This window comes from Erigeron canadensis, chromosome 3 (genome assembly GCF_010389155.1).
Source record: "Erigeron canadensis isolate Cc75 chromosome 3, C_canadensis_v1, whole genome shotgun sequence".
NCBI classification, from domain to species: domain Eukaryota; kingdom Viridiplantae; phylum Streptophyta; class Magnoliopsida; order Asterales; family Asteraceae; genus Erigeron; species Erigeron canadensis.
Genome location: NC_057763.1, coordinates 41,130,795 through 41,146,416, shown reverse-complemented (window position 1 = coordinate 41,146,416; position 15,622 = coordinate 41,130,795). Strand labels below are relative to the sequence as shown.

General features: G+C 32.4%; 1 protein-coding gene across 1 annotated transcript; it reads right to left on the bottom strand.

The window, feature by feature from the left end:
• Nucleotides 1–956: 956 nt before the first annotated feature.
• LOC122593470 (pre-rRNA-processing protein esf2) lies at nucleotides 957–3,991 on the bottom strand. The gene is made up of 8 exons (XM_043765884.1): nucleotides 3,807–3,991; nucleotides 2,740–2,984; nucleotides 2,543–2,606; nucleotides 2,349–2,416; nucleotides 2,163–2,252; nucleotides 1,856–1,986; nucleotides 1,264–1,416; nucleotides 957–1,171 (listed from the first exon to the last, which is right to left on the bottom strand). Exons 2-8 carry the CDS (start codon nucleotides 2,981–2,983, stop codon nucleotides 1,151–1,153), a joined length of 771 nt encoding a protein of 256 aa, XP_043621819.1. The 5' UTR covers nucleotide 2,984; nucleotides 3,807–3,991; the 3' UTR covers nucleotides 957–1,150.
• Between the last annotated feature and the right edge of the window lie 11,631 nt (nucleotides 3,992–15,622).

Here is a 15,622-nt window from a genome sequence, read left to right as displayed (position 1 = left end):
CGCAGCGCATACCTTCAGAATGGACGCAGTAGAAACAATGCTCATGAATAATTCATTGTTCTAACCGAGCGGTACTTGAAACATGATACATTGATACCTCAATATCCTACACTTGAAAAGTTGAAATGTCAACCAAAGAGACATAATATACGAGTATAATTTAGAGTTGAATTGGTCAAATACCTGAAAGTCCGTACATTATCATAAAGAGATTCTTTAGGACTATCATCCATATCTACATTACTTAATAAAACAAATCTAACCCTTTTTATCCTTAAACTTTTTGCGAAAAAACCAAAAATATCATTCTACTTTATTCCCTAATATAAAAATCTCTATATAATATATCTATAATACCCCTAATGAAATAATTAACGGTATAAATCTCTCAACACTTAAAATAACTACAATATCACATTTAAAATCAATTAATTTTAAATTCACCAAAATCGTCGTCCCCATTACCGTCCCCACTGCCACCCCACCACCGTCCTAAATGTTGTCTCCACTGCCGCCGCCACCACCGTATTGTGCGGGCATAAGACTAGTTATTTCTTAACCATATAATGATAGTCGTTTTTTAAAGATAATTAGAATAAATAACTGTTTAGGGTCAATATCGATCAGACCCGTTTTGACCCAAACATGTTCCAATTCTCAATACCCTACCCACGCATTTTGCCAGCAATAACAGCAGTAGTTGACTAGTTGGTGATCCCCTTATATCGTATATTCATATAGTCATAAAATAAAAAGGGACAAAACAAAGATAAAAAAAAAAAAGAAGAAGAAGAAAAGAAACTAAACTAGATTCCTAGATTTGGATCTCCATCCAGAGTCAAAATCTGAAATGATCAGAGTTCAGGGATGACATATGCAAATAAAATATATCAAGGAAACTAACCTCAACTAAAACCAGAAAGGGAATTATTACTAAACATTTTGTCTCTAAAACCTTCAAAAACAAATCAACCCATATATAGATAACAAGCCGATTGCATCTATTAGGACATAATCTCAATGTTCAAACAAAGAGAAAAGATATTACAAAATTTTGTCAATCAGAGGTTCAAAATTGCTTTGCGTACAAGAGCTTGAATGAACTAAAGAACTATCCTCTAATACCACTTTACAACCCTCGCGAGTAACTTCATGGAGAACCACCAAAAACCTACACAGGGAAATATAAATAGATGTTAACCGACAAGCTTGATATCAAATAAGGAATAGCAAAGCCTGCCTACAATGAATACAAACACTAACCCCAGCCAAAAGGTCCTTTGAGAGCCCCTGCTTTTGCTTTTCACCACCATCTCTGACTGGTTTTGTTTGACGGAACATGCGCATAACTTTTGCCGCCTGATGATCTCCTGGAATATCTGCTGTTGATCCATTCACTTCTTGGGTCTTGCGCTTCTGCAAAAGCCAAAGTAACATGATTGTTAGGCTTTTTGTATGAATGAGCATTACTAATTTCAAGAATTCTTGTAAATCAGAATAAATCACAGAAATCTCAATTTGAATCCAGGGTTCTCATCTTTGGAATTGTAAAGAAACAGACAAAGTCTATTTTAAAACCGGACAGAAATTCCAATGATCAATGGTCTCCAGTATGAAGAGGCTCCTCTGGACTAATACTTCCTGACCCGAACTATTTTCCATAGATGGATAGTTCGACCCCTTAATTTATGAATGGGTCGATTCAGGTAAGTTATAATCTCTAACAGGTCAAAGGGATAACGGATGACAAAAAAAGATTGATAAGAGGGAACAGGTCTAAGCGAACAAAACCTCTTAATCTCTGTATATTAAAAAGAAAAAAGAGTAAACTAGTAACATAAGATCAAGGACATACCTTCTTCAGCCGTTCATCTATAGAGCTTAAAGCACGAGACTGGTCAACTTTTGCAAGATAGAAATCACGCTCCTTTTTAGCTGTTGATAGTTCCAGTGCTAGTTTTTGCTCTCTCGTAGCATTCTTATATGCTGAATTACAAGCAATCAAGTTAATATTATGAAGACAAATTAAATTCCAATTTAATAAATGAGAAATAAAGCGTGATGCATGCTGTTCAACAATATTTGCACATTGTTTTTACTATTTCATATTAAGAATTAAGTGACTGTTGAAAATTTGCTGAATGATTGAATGAAGTTCATACCAATCTCTTCTGTGAGATGATCCCATTTGAATTTACTCAAGTATTTAATGTTCCAAAGGTCATAATAGAATGATGACTTCTTCCTTCCACCTAAACATGCAAGGAATGCAAAACTATATAATTAGCAATTATCCAACAATAGTTGAAATAATATATAGTATAACATAAGATTACTTACAAACTAACCTATTTGTTCACCATTTAACATTGAAGCAACCCTTTTCGCAACGTTCTTGTTGGTGAATTCAACCCATCTACACACACAAGTGTAAATAAAACATTAAAAGGTAAACTTGCGCTCATCCATAGCCATCTATATCATTCAAAACACTGGATCATCCAGCACCTTTCCCATCAGTTTTATTTTAAATTAAACTTACCCTTCTGTGAAACCTTGTCCACGGAAACCACCTGCTTTTTTACGGTGAATATGAGCAGCAGGATCTGTAAAAATATTTCACAAGAATATAAACATCCAGTGTTAACAATAAAAACAAATCACCATTTTTGTAGGAAGGTTTGTTTTGTCAATAAGTAGTGCTCATCAACTAAAAACAAAAGCAAAATTAGTGGTAACCTTCTGGTGTAAGATAAATTCTCTCAAGCTCTCCATATTGGGATAGAATTTGACGAAGCTTTAAAGGATCCATGCGTGGAGGAATTCGGCTCAAGTAGCAGACCCCACGCTTAGCAGCCTTGGCAGCTTCCTCCAATAAACGTCTTTTCCTTTTCTCTTTCTTTTCAGCCTTCAAACGTTCCAATTCTGCATCAAGTTGTTCCTCTGCAGGATCCTCTCTAATCACTAGTTCTTCCTCGGCCATTCTTCAAAAACAGAAAACATTGAATAAAAACTCAGTGACATTAATCATAATAACTACGAGGGCAGAAGGAAACTTATTTTAAGTGTGTATAACTTATTGCATTTTTGAAAGCCAAAATGCAGTTTAAAGTGCTTGGCTATCAGGTGCGTTTTAGGTTAGTTAAAGGACAAAAAACACACTTATTTATGAGCACTTGATAATATGCACTTCCAAACACCCTCTTATAACAGACTGTCATCTGGATTCTGATTATAAAAAACTAGCCAAGAAAAGGCACATATCGGTGGCAAAAAAAAAAAAAAAAAATCCAAATACAAGCTCATAGAACTTGCAGCAAACAATCATGTTCATAAAATTGACGACGAGTGTGAAGAGATATATAATCCATTAATAGATTTAAAGCGAGCAGTACAACTCAAAATCCATCAAAGTGTGAATATATTTTCATAAACTTTATTTGAACCATCATATTCTACAGTTCCCTTTTGCTTGCGCAAACACACGAGAGTTCGTGTGGGAAATACCCATGTTCAAGTAGGAGTCTTTTTTTTTCTCTCTTTATTTTACAGTCTATTTATTTTGGCTTGTTTAGCAATTCCTATATTAATCAAGTAAGAAGGCGCACGAAGGTTGTGTTTGTTTTTTCAGACATAAAATGTCTTATGTCTTCTTCCAAAATCACCATTAATCAACTAACAAAAATATATATATATATATCAAATCTAGAATCACCCAACACATACTAGTATCTAGAATCAAATATTGAAATAAAAAACGAAAATAAAATTTACAATCTAAAAAAAAATTGGAAAAGAGAACTTACAAGTGGTTGGCGTTAGCAAAAGAGAACCGTAGTGGTCGGACGATGCCTGGCTTGGTGGAGGTCGTAGAAGGATGGCTGACTTGGCGGTTGCCGGTGGCTGCCTTGGTGGTGGTTTAAAGCGGCGGTGGCCGGATATGGGTTTTAGGAGAGATGTATGTGTGTTGTGTTTTTCTCAAACAAGGAGAGTGTTTGGCATAACTTATTTTATTCATGTATGTTTTTTTAGTTGGTTTGTACCGTCAGCTGTAAAACTTGTACGTTGTGATACGCATCAAAACTCATGGTACGAATATCATTTCCCTTTATATAATAGAGAAAATTGCGATAATAGCCAAATTTCGTTGCGATTGTACCAAAATAGCCAAGTTTTTTCGGATTATCACAAAATAACCATATAAATCGCAATATTTATGGAAAATCGCATAAAGAGGCACAAAATCGCAATAAGATTATCAAGAATCGCAAGATCGCAATGCGAGTTGGAAGAATCGCAATACGATTTTCAAGTTTGCTATGCAATAAGGAAGATCGCTATGCGAGAAGAAGGATCGCTATGCGATTTTGAAGGATATTGCGATTGTTAATTTTATTTTTTTTTCCTTTTCAATGCTATTGTTGTTAGAGTTACACTTGGACACTGCATATCGGTTTTAAAATGAAGTAAAATGTTTATTATACTTGGACACATCATGTAGAGTTATAGTTTTATATTGTAAGTCAAAGTGCGACCAATTAACAATAATTAAACAGGTATTTAGATTTTTCTAAGGATGCAAAGTGCTTCAAAGTGCTAAGTTTCAAAATGCTAAGTGCTTTATTAAGATATGTATATATATAACATAATATTTAAAGTTTCCCTCCATATACATTTTAAACCTTTGAATACTTTAATCAACTACTACTTATAAACACACTATTATTTTCATCTTGCTTCAATGTGGGACAAAACACACCCTATAAACATAGCTAATAACAATCATATATGGACACTTAAGAGACTTCATCACCTTTTCAAACACCTTTTTTTTTTGGCTCCATGGTGTGCATATAATGTTTAATTGATTGGTCCAATTAGGTTGGCTTGGCTAACTGGTTCAAATGTACCGACTTGGTTAACTAAGTTAAATCTAGTACTAGTGCCTAATACTTGGCACATGTACTGCTGCATCAGCCGACGAGAAAACAAAAAAAAGAATATCATCGTTATATGTCGCTTTATGTAGTTTTGTAGTAGTATACTAGTATAACTTGGTATAAGCGATGATTGAATACACCTTAAAATGTGTTGTAATGTGTATCGAGTTGGAAGTATAGTCAAAATCTTTACTTTGTCTAAAAATATACTACTTTATTAAATATAATCGCAATATCCATAAACAAAAACAATCAAAATGCAATATCGCAAGATTTTGACAATCGTATTGCGATTTTCTGTGTTTTGTTGCGATTTTATCCATAAAAAGATAAGCTTTTATGCGATTTTATCTATAAAAAGATAAGATTTTTTCAAGATTTTTCTCAAGATTTTTCTCAAGATTTTCTGAACATTTAGGTACAAAAAGTACCTAGTATATCACTTGATTGAATCTGTTATAATTTCTAACATAATTAGCTAAATATATTCAACATCCCCCCCCCCCTTTTTCTCTCTCAATTCCAAAATAAAGGTATGTTTTTTATTTACTTGACGTTGTACAACTAATTAATTTGTTATTTAGTCTAAATTATGGTTGTTTTTAGTCTAGTCTTTCTTAATGGCATCATCCAATGTCGTGACTATTTGGGTAGATTTATGTTTCGGAGGATCATGGGAAAATGTAAATGGTTGTTTACAGTATTTACCATCACCTATGAATGTTTCATTAAAATTATCATTTAAAAAGTTAACTTATAAAGGGTTAGTTTTACGTGTTGCAAAAAAGTTGAGTACAGATCCTGAAAGTGGGTTTAAACTATCTTATTTGAAAGAGGGAAAAGTTTATTTGTTAAATGACAATGAAGATGTTGATCAATTTGTGACTTATATTAGCGTTTCAACAGACAACGTTGCATTGTATGTTGTTTTTGGTGATCAAAATGTACAACAAGATAATTACCTACAGTTTCATCACCAACAAAGTTTTGTTCCACCATATTATCATCAAAACCTACAATATATCCAACACTCTCAAAACCCACAAGATTTCCCTTATAATCCAAATGTCAACCAATATATAGACCCAAACGCAAGTTTCCAAATAGAATCCTTTGATGATGTTACACAATATCCTGATTTTGAAGATAACTCGAATCAAGCTTGGGGTGAAAGTAAAACAGCAGAGGTTCAAAGTCATTTTGATACTTTTGATCTTAGTCAATACTCTGATTTTGACGATAACTCAGATTTAGTTTGGGGTAAAAGTAAAATAGAAGAAGAAGAAGAAGAAGAAGAAAAAGAAGAGGGAAAAAATGAAGGAGAGGAAGAAGAAGGGGGGGAAGATGAAGGAGAAGATATGGTGAAAGAAACTGTTGAACATCCATTCATTAATTCATATAATGAAGAAGAAGAACAACAACAAGAAGAGAAAATTGTATGTGACAAGAAGAAGAAGAAAGAGCCACGAGAGTATAACTGGAATATGCCAGAATTACTTCCAATACCAGAAAAAGAAGAGTTGGTAAAGATACCTATTGATTGTTACACAAAATTTCTTCGTGTAAAGAAGGATGATTGTTTTGATACAAAGGAAGATTTGAAGATAGCTTTGTATACAAAGTGTGTGGAAGATGGCTATCAGCTAATTGTTGATAGATCAACCAAAGATCGTTTTGAAACAAAGTGTAGACAGGATAAGAATTGTACATGGCGTATGATTGCGAAGAGGGTAACGGGTTGTGAAATGTATATAGGGGATTTTTGGCTGAATTGATGTTTGTGAAAGGACTTTCAATGATCATCATACTTGTTCAAGAACCCAACTTTACCCTCACCATAGACAGGCAAACAAAAAGGTGTTGGGTGGATTTTTGGCTGAGTTGATGTTTGTGAAAGGAAGGGTATATAGGGGTCATGAGATTATGACCGACATGAATGCCCGGTTCAAGATTAATATCTCATATTCTCAAGCTTGGAGAGCCAAGTGTTATGCCTTGGAATTGTTGAGGGGGTCACCAGAAGATTCGTTTGCCCAACTGCCAGCATATTGTCATAATTTAAAGCTGAAAAACCCCGGGTCGGTAACTCATATCAAAACAGATAGAGATGGATGTTTTGAGTTGTTATTTATCGCCATTGGTGCTGCGGTAATCAAATTACCTTTTCAAACTATTTATTTACTCTAAGCATTTATCACATCTTTAATTTATTCTCATTCTTCTTAATTTGTAGATACGTTCATTTGTTTCTTTCTTGCGGCCAGTTATTATAGTTGATGGGGCACATCTAAAAGGCCGATATCTTGGAACAAACTTATTAGCAGTAGGCATGGATGCTAATAATGGGATACTACCAATAGCTTACGGAGTTGGAAAGTCTGAAACCTCTGAATCATGGACATGGTTTATGGGGCATCTTAGAAATTGCATAGGTAATGTTAGCAATTTGACAATCATTTCTGACAGGGCAAACTCAATTGATACAACTATTAGAAGGTGTTTTCCAGATGCTTTTCACGGGCTATGTGTTGTTCATTTGCTTAGAAATCTAAAAGCAAGGTCTGCCAATATAAAACATCATTCATGGACATACTGGAAAGCGGTGAAAGCTTATCGAGAAGTGGATTTTAATGGGCATATAAATCGTTTGCGACGTGTTGTGCCTCAATGTGCTCAAACACTAGAAGAGGTTGGGTTTGAAAGATGGTCAAGAGTACACGCACTTGGAGCAAGGTATGGTTTCATGACATCTAATAGTGCATAATCAATCAACTCTCTAAGTCGTCATTCAAGAAAATTACCCATTACCATGTTAATGGAGTTTTTCCGTGCATCTCTTCAAGAGTGGTACTATAGGAAAAGAAATGTTGCAGGTATTATTTGTTTACCAATCTTGCTTATTATTATTGTTTATAAATGATAATATATTCTATCTAAGTTACTTCATTATATGTACAGAAACATTGGAACATCGTGTTACACCATGGACTGAAAAAAAGATTGCAAAACGTGTTGTGAAGTCAACATCATGGAGAGTTGAACCATGTTCAAACACATTGTTTCAAGTTATAGATCATAAGTTGAATGGGCTTGTCGATCTTGATGCAAAGACGTGTACTTGTGGGAAATGGCAAATTTCTGGTTTTCCATGTGGCCATGTTATAAAAGTTGCTCTTCATCTAAACCAAGATGATTCAACTATATACGCTATAGACTGCTACACTTCAGAAGTATATCGACAGACTTATGCCGAGATTGTCTATCCCATACCACATCCTTCTGAATGGGAGATACCAGATGACTTACAAACAGTTCTGCCACCAGTCATGGACAAAAGACTACCTGGCCGACCCAAAAACCGTGATCATATACTGTCCAAGGGTGAAGAGAGGAAGGCAATAACATGCAGTCGTTGTAAGGAACGTGGTCATACAAGGCTGACTTGTGGTGCACCCATGCCATCACAAACATCTTTTCCTACACCGAGAGAGTATGGTTCTTCATCAAGATCAAAATCAAAAGGGAAATCAACGTCGACTTCACACCTATCTCCTTTCGGGACTGTTAACTTAGGGGATTATTAGTAGTATGTTTCTTATCTATTTGAAGCTTTGTATTCATGGACTATGCAATAAACTAGTATGTATAAACTATTAGTAGCATGAACTTAATGTATGTTTTCATATGTATTGATCACGTTGTTATATGCATTTGTGAGAGGAATTACCTGATAACAAATCATATAACTCCAAGATTATAACTTCCTATAAACAAATTTGGAAGTCGACAACTTATTGCAAATTCTTTCAACTATTGCATTTAGTTTTTTTATTACAAAAAGATGTATGTTTGTATTATGTTTGTCCCACATTGAAAGATGATGAAAATATGAGTGTGTTTATAAGTAAAGTTTAATTAAACTATTCAAATGGTTTAAATCTATTTGGAGGGAAACTTTAAAAATATATATATATACACATTATATCTTGATTAGCACTTACCACTTAGCTTCTTGCTTTAAAAATATACATATATATAAATATGATTAGCACCTTTGCTTCTTGCTTCCTTAAAATTGAACAGCCCCATCTTTTTGTTAAAACAAAAATTACGTTATCAGCTTCCTTAAAACAAACTTGACATTACGTTATCAGCTTCCTTAAAACAAACTTGACAAAACAATATCACGTTCTCAGCTTCCTTTCTTCCTTAAACTTGACAAAGCACCTTTGGTTTTTTGTAAAACAAACAGTTTCCTTTCTTCCTTATTACGTTCTCAACAACACACACATTCAAAAGTCGGGAAAAAAAATACACAGAATCGCAATAATCAAAACAATCGCATTGCGAACCTTCAGAATCTCATAGCGATCTTAAAATCGCATAGCGATCTTGCTCGATCGCATTGCGATTCTGAGAGTCGCATTGCGATTTTCCGACGATTGTGAGCTTCTTATTGCGATTTTGCCAGAATCTTTATGCGATTTTTGACTCTTTATGCGATTTTCCATAAATATTGCGATTTATATGGCTATTTTGCGATAATTCAAAAAAACTTGGCTATTTTGGTACGATCGCAATGAAATTTGGCTATTATCACGATTATCTCTATATAATAACTAGCATGGTACTCACGCAATACGACAGTGGTTGTGGCGGCAATGGTGTGGTAGTGGGGCGACTGTTAGTAATGAATGCGGCACCGAGTGGTGTAAATAATTGTTATAAAGATAATTGATGTAAAAGGTTATTGGAGATATTTTAGATAAATGACTGATATTGTAATTTAATCACTAATGGTATTTTAAAAATTCCTTCATAACTTTTAAAGAGAGTGTTATTTTATTTATCAAGTAGTGTAGAAGTATAGATTTAGCCATTTAGATGGGAATTAGGATTAAGAAATAAGGTTATCTTGAGTATTAAAAAGTATTGAATTTCCTAAAATAGGAGAAGTTGATATGCTTTATAAGAGGTTATAGATAAGATTAGGGAAATGATAAATACTCCTAAAACAATAGCCTAAAAATCCTCCTAAGTATTAGATTGAGACATGTGGCAAAGATTAAGAAAAAAAACTAGTGGGTAACACTTGTCATGTTTTAAGGTTCCTTAAGAGGATTTTTATGTTAATCTTTAGGAGGATTAATGATTTTCCATAAGATTATTATAAAATGATTAATTCTCATAAGCATTAGCCTAAAAATCCTCCTAAATCCATATAAATGTAATAAGTGGATTCCATTTATCTCTTTCTTAATCTCACCCCTTTGAATATCCATGTGTAGTCATTTTATGAATCATGAAGATTTTTAAGCTTATGAATTAAGAGAATTGATCATTCCCCCATTAAAAATATCAAGATAAGTATATAAACGAAAAAACAAACCATGTTAATTAAGCTTAAAAATAAACCATGTGAATTAAACACAAGCTTTTGATAAACCATGTTAATTAAACACAATTTGGTAAAATAAACCATTATATATTGTGTATTATTGTGATCATTCCCCAATTAAAAAAATATCAAGATAAGTTTAATTGATATGTATGCATCCATTTGGATAAATATGCATCCAAGATTAATGCACAAAATAAAAAATAAAAAACAAGATTTTTTTGATTTTGACGGATCAATGCATTGTTAAACACTTAAATAACAATAATTAATTATACACTACATTAATTTTATGAACTTTTAATGCATGAAAATAAATTTTAAGTTTTCACATTGTGTTCTTATTTTAAGTCATCTATACAATATCTATGTATACTTGTTCATATCATATAATACATACACCTAAGTACCTGATAATGTAATGAACTATGTAGGAATGTTTATGTTATGTAATGAACTACTTAGATGTTTATTATATGTAATGAACTTTTAAATCTTATTTATTGGATGCAACCGGGTATATGTGGCAACCATGTAAGCTGCCACTTGTAAGTTTTTGATTGGTCAGATACATCCAATAACCTGAATTTGAAAGTTCATTACATACAATAAACATCCAAGTAGTTCATTACACAACATAAACATTCGTGCATAATTCATTACATTCCTAGACACTTATCCCTAATACATATATAGGCTACGTTGTGTATTCTATGAAACATATTTATTTGAGAACATGCTTAATAGCATCTAGACTATCCGAATATATGAATCAAACCAACAAATTTTCGGTAATATTATTTGTTTTTTTTTTCAAATATTATTTGTATGTTTTTTTTCCATTAAGTTATGTTTGAATTACGTTTCATATATTTAATTTATTTATTCAATCAATTTTATTTATATATTTATTTAATAAACAAAAAATTAATTGTTTCAATTTAATCTATACAAATTTTTTTCTATCCATTCAGTGACTTTTTTTTAACCGAGCTGGTTATTTATGTATGTTTTACTTACAAATAGAATAGTATTAAGATCAATTCAACAAGAGAAAATAACCTTAATATCTAACTTTTTAAAAAAATATATAAATTTACCAAAGTTTTTTAGCATTTTCATAAAATACCAAACAAAATTGCAATAAATTTCAAAAATCGCAATGAAGTTCCCAAAATCGCAACGCGATTATATAAAATCGCAATGAAATTCCCAAAATCGCATATAGATTTAACAAAATTGCATAAAGATTTAATATAATCGCATAAAGATTTCATAAATCTCGTAAAGATTTTGTAACATCTGAAGTTCTTTATGAGATTTTAAGTTCTTTAGGTGATTATCAACTTCTTTATGCGATTCTGAAAATCATTATGCAATTTTCAATATTGTTTATGAGATTTTTAAAATTCTTTATGCGATTTTCAATGTTCTTTATGCGATTTTCATCATCATTATGCGATTTTAATAATTTTATTGCGATTTTAACAATCTCATTGCAATTTTCTAAATTATTGTGATTTTTAGGGGTATTTTGTGAAAATCTAAAAAAATTTAGGTAAATTGATATATTTAAAAAAAAAATTGGTATTGATGTTATTTTTTCATTCTAACAACTATAGTACTATACCGCTGCTCGTCTGCTCTTACTGAGAGAGGAAGTTTCGATTTTACCCTGACACTTATTCTATTTACATGTAGAAGTGTAGAACAGTAGAAGTGTAGAACCCAAAAATTCTTTTACAATATTTCATAGAGGCTCTCTCCAAGCCCACTGGGCCTGATGGGCCACTGCGCAACCTTTAAATCTCCGATATATCAGGAATAAAAAGACATCCAATAGAAATATAGAATCATCTGTTCAAATTTCAAAACATATAAAATATCCCCACAGCCCCACTGTGCTTTTATATATATAGGTTTTGAATTTTTTAGAAAAAAATTTGGAAACACGAAAGAAAGCAAGTAAACAAATGAAATTTTTTGATCTACTAAATTGAGAATCTATGAAAATACTAATATATATGAGTCTTTAATCTATTATTCTAAAATTTCAATGTGCAGGTATCACATTAGCAACATTATGAATTATTACATTAAATCATTTTTAGCATTAATAAAAAAAAATCATTGTGTTGGTACTTAATTACTAACACTTTATCCACCATTTAAATAATACCTTTTCAAACTGAGATGTTACAAAAACGTATCTAAACAAAGTTGATATAATTAGTTGTAGAAACAGAAAAACAAACGAATTGAACAGATATAGTTAATATAACTAATTTAATCATAAACATAAACAAAAAAAATAATCTAAAATTCAAAATATGAGAAAAGTATAGCAATAATTTTATACGTACCTCCGAGTTTTCCTTCAATTCATACTGCTCGAATCATTCTCAGATGCCCCCAGAGACATCCTTTCTTTGTTTGTTGGGTATAGAGGCATGATTCGTTGTATACAAAAACATAAACCAGTATTATGCTAGATCAAATGGTTAAGACTCGTTTCTCTGTGATAGAGATGAAGGGTTTGATCCTCATCTTCTAGCAAGGTCGGATGTCCTTTTCCCTTTTAAGTGAAACATGCAATGTAAACAAACTCTTTACATTAAGTAGAGTTAAAATTGTCGACTTCTCAACGTCCCTGATACACCATCATAAACGGCATTGACACTCAAAAGTCAAAACTCATGAAAGACGGTATTGAGTGTTACTAGCGTCCTAACTATTCTGTTATATACGAACATAAAAAAACATGCCGAACTCCGTACTTTTACACAGTTAATTGCAAGTAAATAATATAAATAAATGAAAACCTAGCTACATGCAGAGAGTAAACCGGAAAATAAATCAAGCAGAGAGCATACTTTGCAGCAAGCAACCTATCGGGCTGCATACGTACGTAACTATTCTATAAACTTTAAACGCGTTCGCGCACACACATGTCGGTGGGAGTAGAAATTCATAACTTTCGATTTATGTTTGACGTATACAAACAACATGGTACGTAGCTTTATACAATTAGTTGTAAAGAGAGAAAAAGTAACTCATGAATACGCTTATACGTAGTTATATATATTATTTACATATTTACATATATATATAGCTACTTAATTTTTTTAAATGCATCACCAAAAAAAAAAAAAAAGAAATGATGAAAACGAAAACTATATATGCCGGCACTACTGTCTATCACTGATCCGGTATAGCATGCGAGAAACTGATAATTTACAATGAACAAGCAAAAAATCATGAGGAAAAGGGCTCAAAATTAAAAGATATAACCATGCAACCTGGAGGCTGGAGTCACTACTATGAATAATATTGCTATATATTATTACTATAAATAATATTACTATAAAAGTTTGTCACGCTTTATTTTATGTGTGTAAAACTATATTAAAATAAAATTTATTCACACCAAAAAATGTAAAATTTTAATAATCCACAATTTTATAATTAGATGTGAACGTCTGTATTTAATTTCTCACACCATATTTTTCCACACCACATATCATATTGCTTAAAAAAGCTGATTTATGACAAAAGGGAACCATTAACTATTTGTCGAGAATTTGTGACTTATTCTTGGATTTGAATCTAAAATTTGGTTTCCCTCGATCATGATATAAGAAAATTCAAATGGATACATACTTTCTTTTCCGGTGCACTCGATTTATATCTCCGACACACAAGGAAGGATGCGGTGGGAAGGAAGTAGCCCTAGCCTCTGTCCGGCCGATCATTCCGCTGGCATCTCGCATTCAAGTTAGTGTGGACAAAAATAGCGTGACATTAAAATATGAAAGTCCACAATTAAAATTGTGGATTTTTAAAATTTTATACTTTTAATTTAATGTAGATAAATTTATACACATTTTTAGTTTAATATAACTTTACACACATAAAAAGTGACAAATTAGATAATATGTTCACGTTAACCAATAAAGTGAATAATTTCAATATTATTTATAATAATATTGTTAACTCGTTCAATAATTGGTCAGATTTTTGATTTGGAAAAGAAAGCCAGTGATGACTGGCCAAACTAATAGTTCTTATCTCACTACAAAAAAAAAAAACAGGTCTTTAGAGACTGATTTCTCATTTTATATTGGTTGGTACTTTCTACGACTAAGCAGTAGTAACTGACTTATCAACGACTGTTTTTTCAGTCTCTGAATGCTTCTTTTTTTTTAGTGCATGTAAATGGAGGAGGCTTTCTCGCTATATTCAGATTACCCGAAAATGGCAAACTAGTTTTTGACTCAAATGTGACAGTACTCTGACCAGATTTTTTCTCATGTGGCCAGTTCAAACAGTTTTCTCAAATTTTTTCCTTTCCCCCATCTCCCAATGCGGGTGGTATTTCCTGTTAGTTAAGGATCGAGAGATCAAGAATAAGCGTATCTATATATCTATTAATTTGAGATAATGAGATACAGTTGTTAAAAGTTCTAGATTTGTATATGTAACTTGTTTTTTAGCTGATTAACCTCTTGTAGAACTGAGACAAAACGTTAATTACTTACACTAATTAGATCACCCCGTATTATATGTGTAAGATCTTGACTTGTCTATTAACTTTATCAATTACACACGTTCATTGGTTTGTATAATATTTTAAAGAAAGGTGTGTGATCTTATTTTTTGTTTTACTAAAGTGAGCTAGATATTGTATTTGTACGTGCTATTAGCAAGAACGACCATATATGCATCCCCTTAGCTTTTGTCTGTGGGTCTCTTTTCACTAACCTAACCTTACACTAATTAATTCCAAGAGGAAGCATATGGTTGGTCACAAATTAGAAAAGTCAAGTAGTAGATCTATAAATATTCCAAAGACAGATCGATGATTAATGAATATAGTATTGACTATTGAGTACTATACCGCCAAAAACTATGAACAATAGTCCATGTCGTTGCTATGTATTGCATGGATTTGATTTAGACAGCAACATCCATAGGCAACTCTCATTACAAACAAGGATATATATATATATATATGCGCGCGCGCATTACATTTCATGCTAATACTTTATAAACATAAATTAATACATACTTATATTAGTAGCCCGTACTCACAGTAATACAGCGGTGATAGACGCGACAGTGGTCTGCTGGTGTCGGCGACGTGGGATGATGACGGCGATAATTGTTAATGGCGGCGGTGTCAAGTGGTGTATCTAGGTTGATGTAAATGTACGTAACTGATGTAAAAGTGGTGGCGAAAATATTTAGGAAGATCGCCTCCCAATGCGGCAGTGATGTGGTGGTG

Bases quoted from the DNA above. Each gene is read 5' to 3' on its own strand.
- LOC122593470 (XM_043765884.1), bottom strand. From the start codon at position 2,983: ATGGCCGAGGAAGAACTAGTGATTAGAGAGGATCCTGCAGAGGAACAA. The intron at 2,417-2,542 runs GTAAGTTTAATT...TTGTGTGTGTAG, and splicing joins GGACAAGGTTTCACAGAAGG to ATGGGTTGAATTCACCAACA. The intron at 1,172-1,263 runs GTTAGTGTTTGT...TTCCCTGTGTAG, and splicing joins CAAAGGACCTTTTGGCTGGG to GTTTTTGGTGGTTCTCCATG.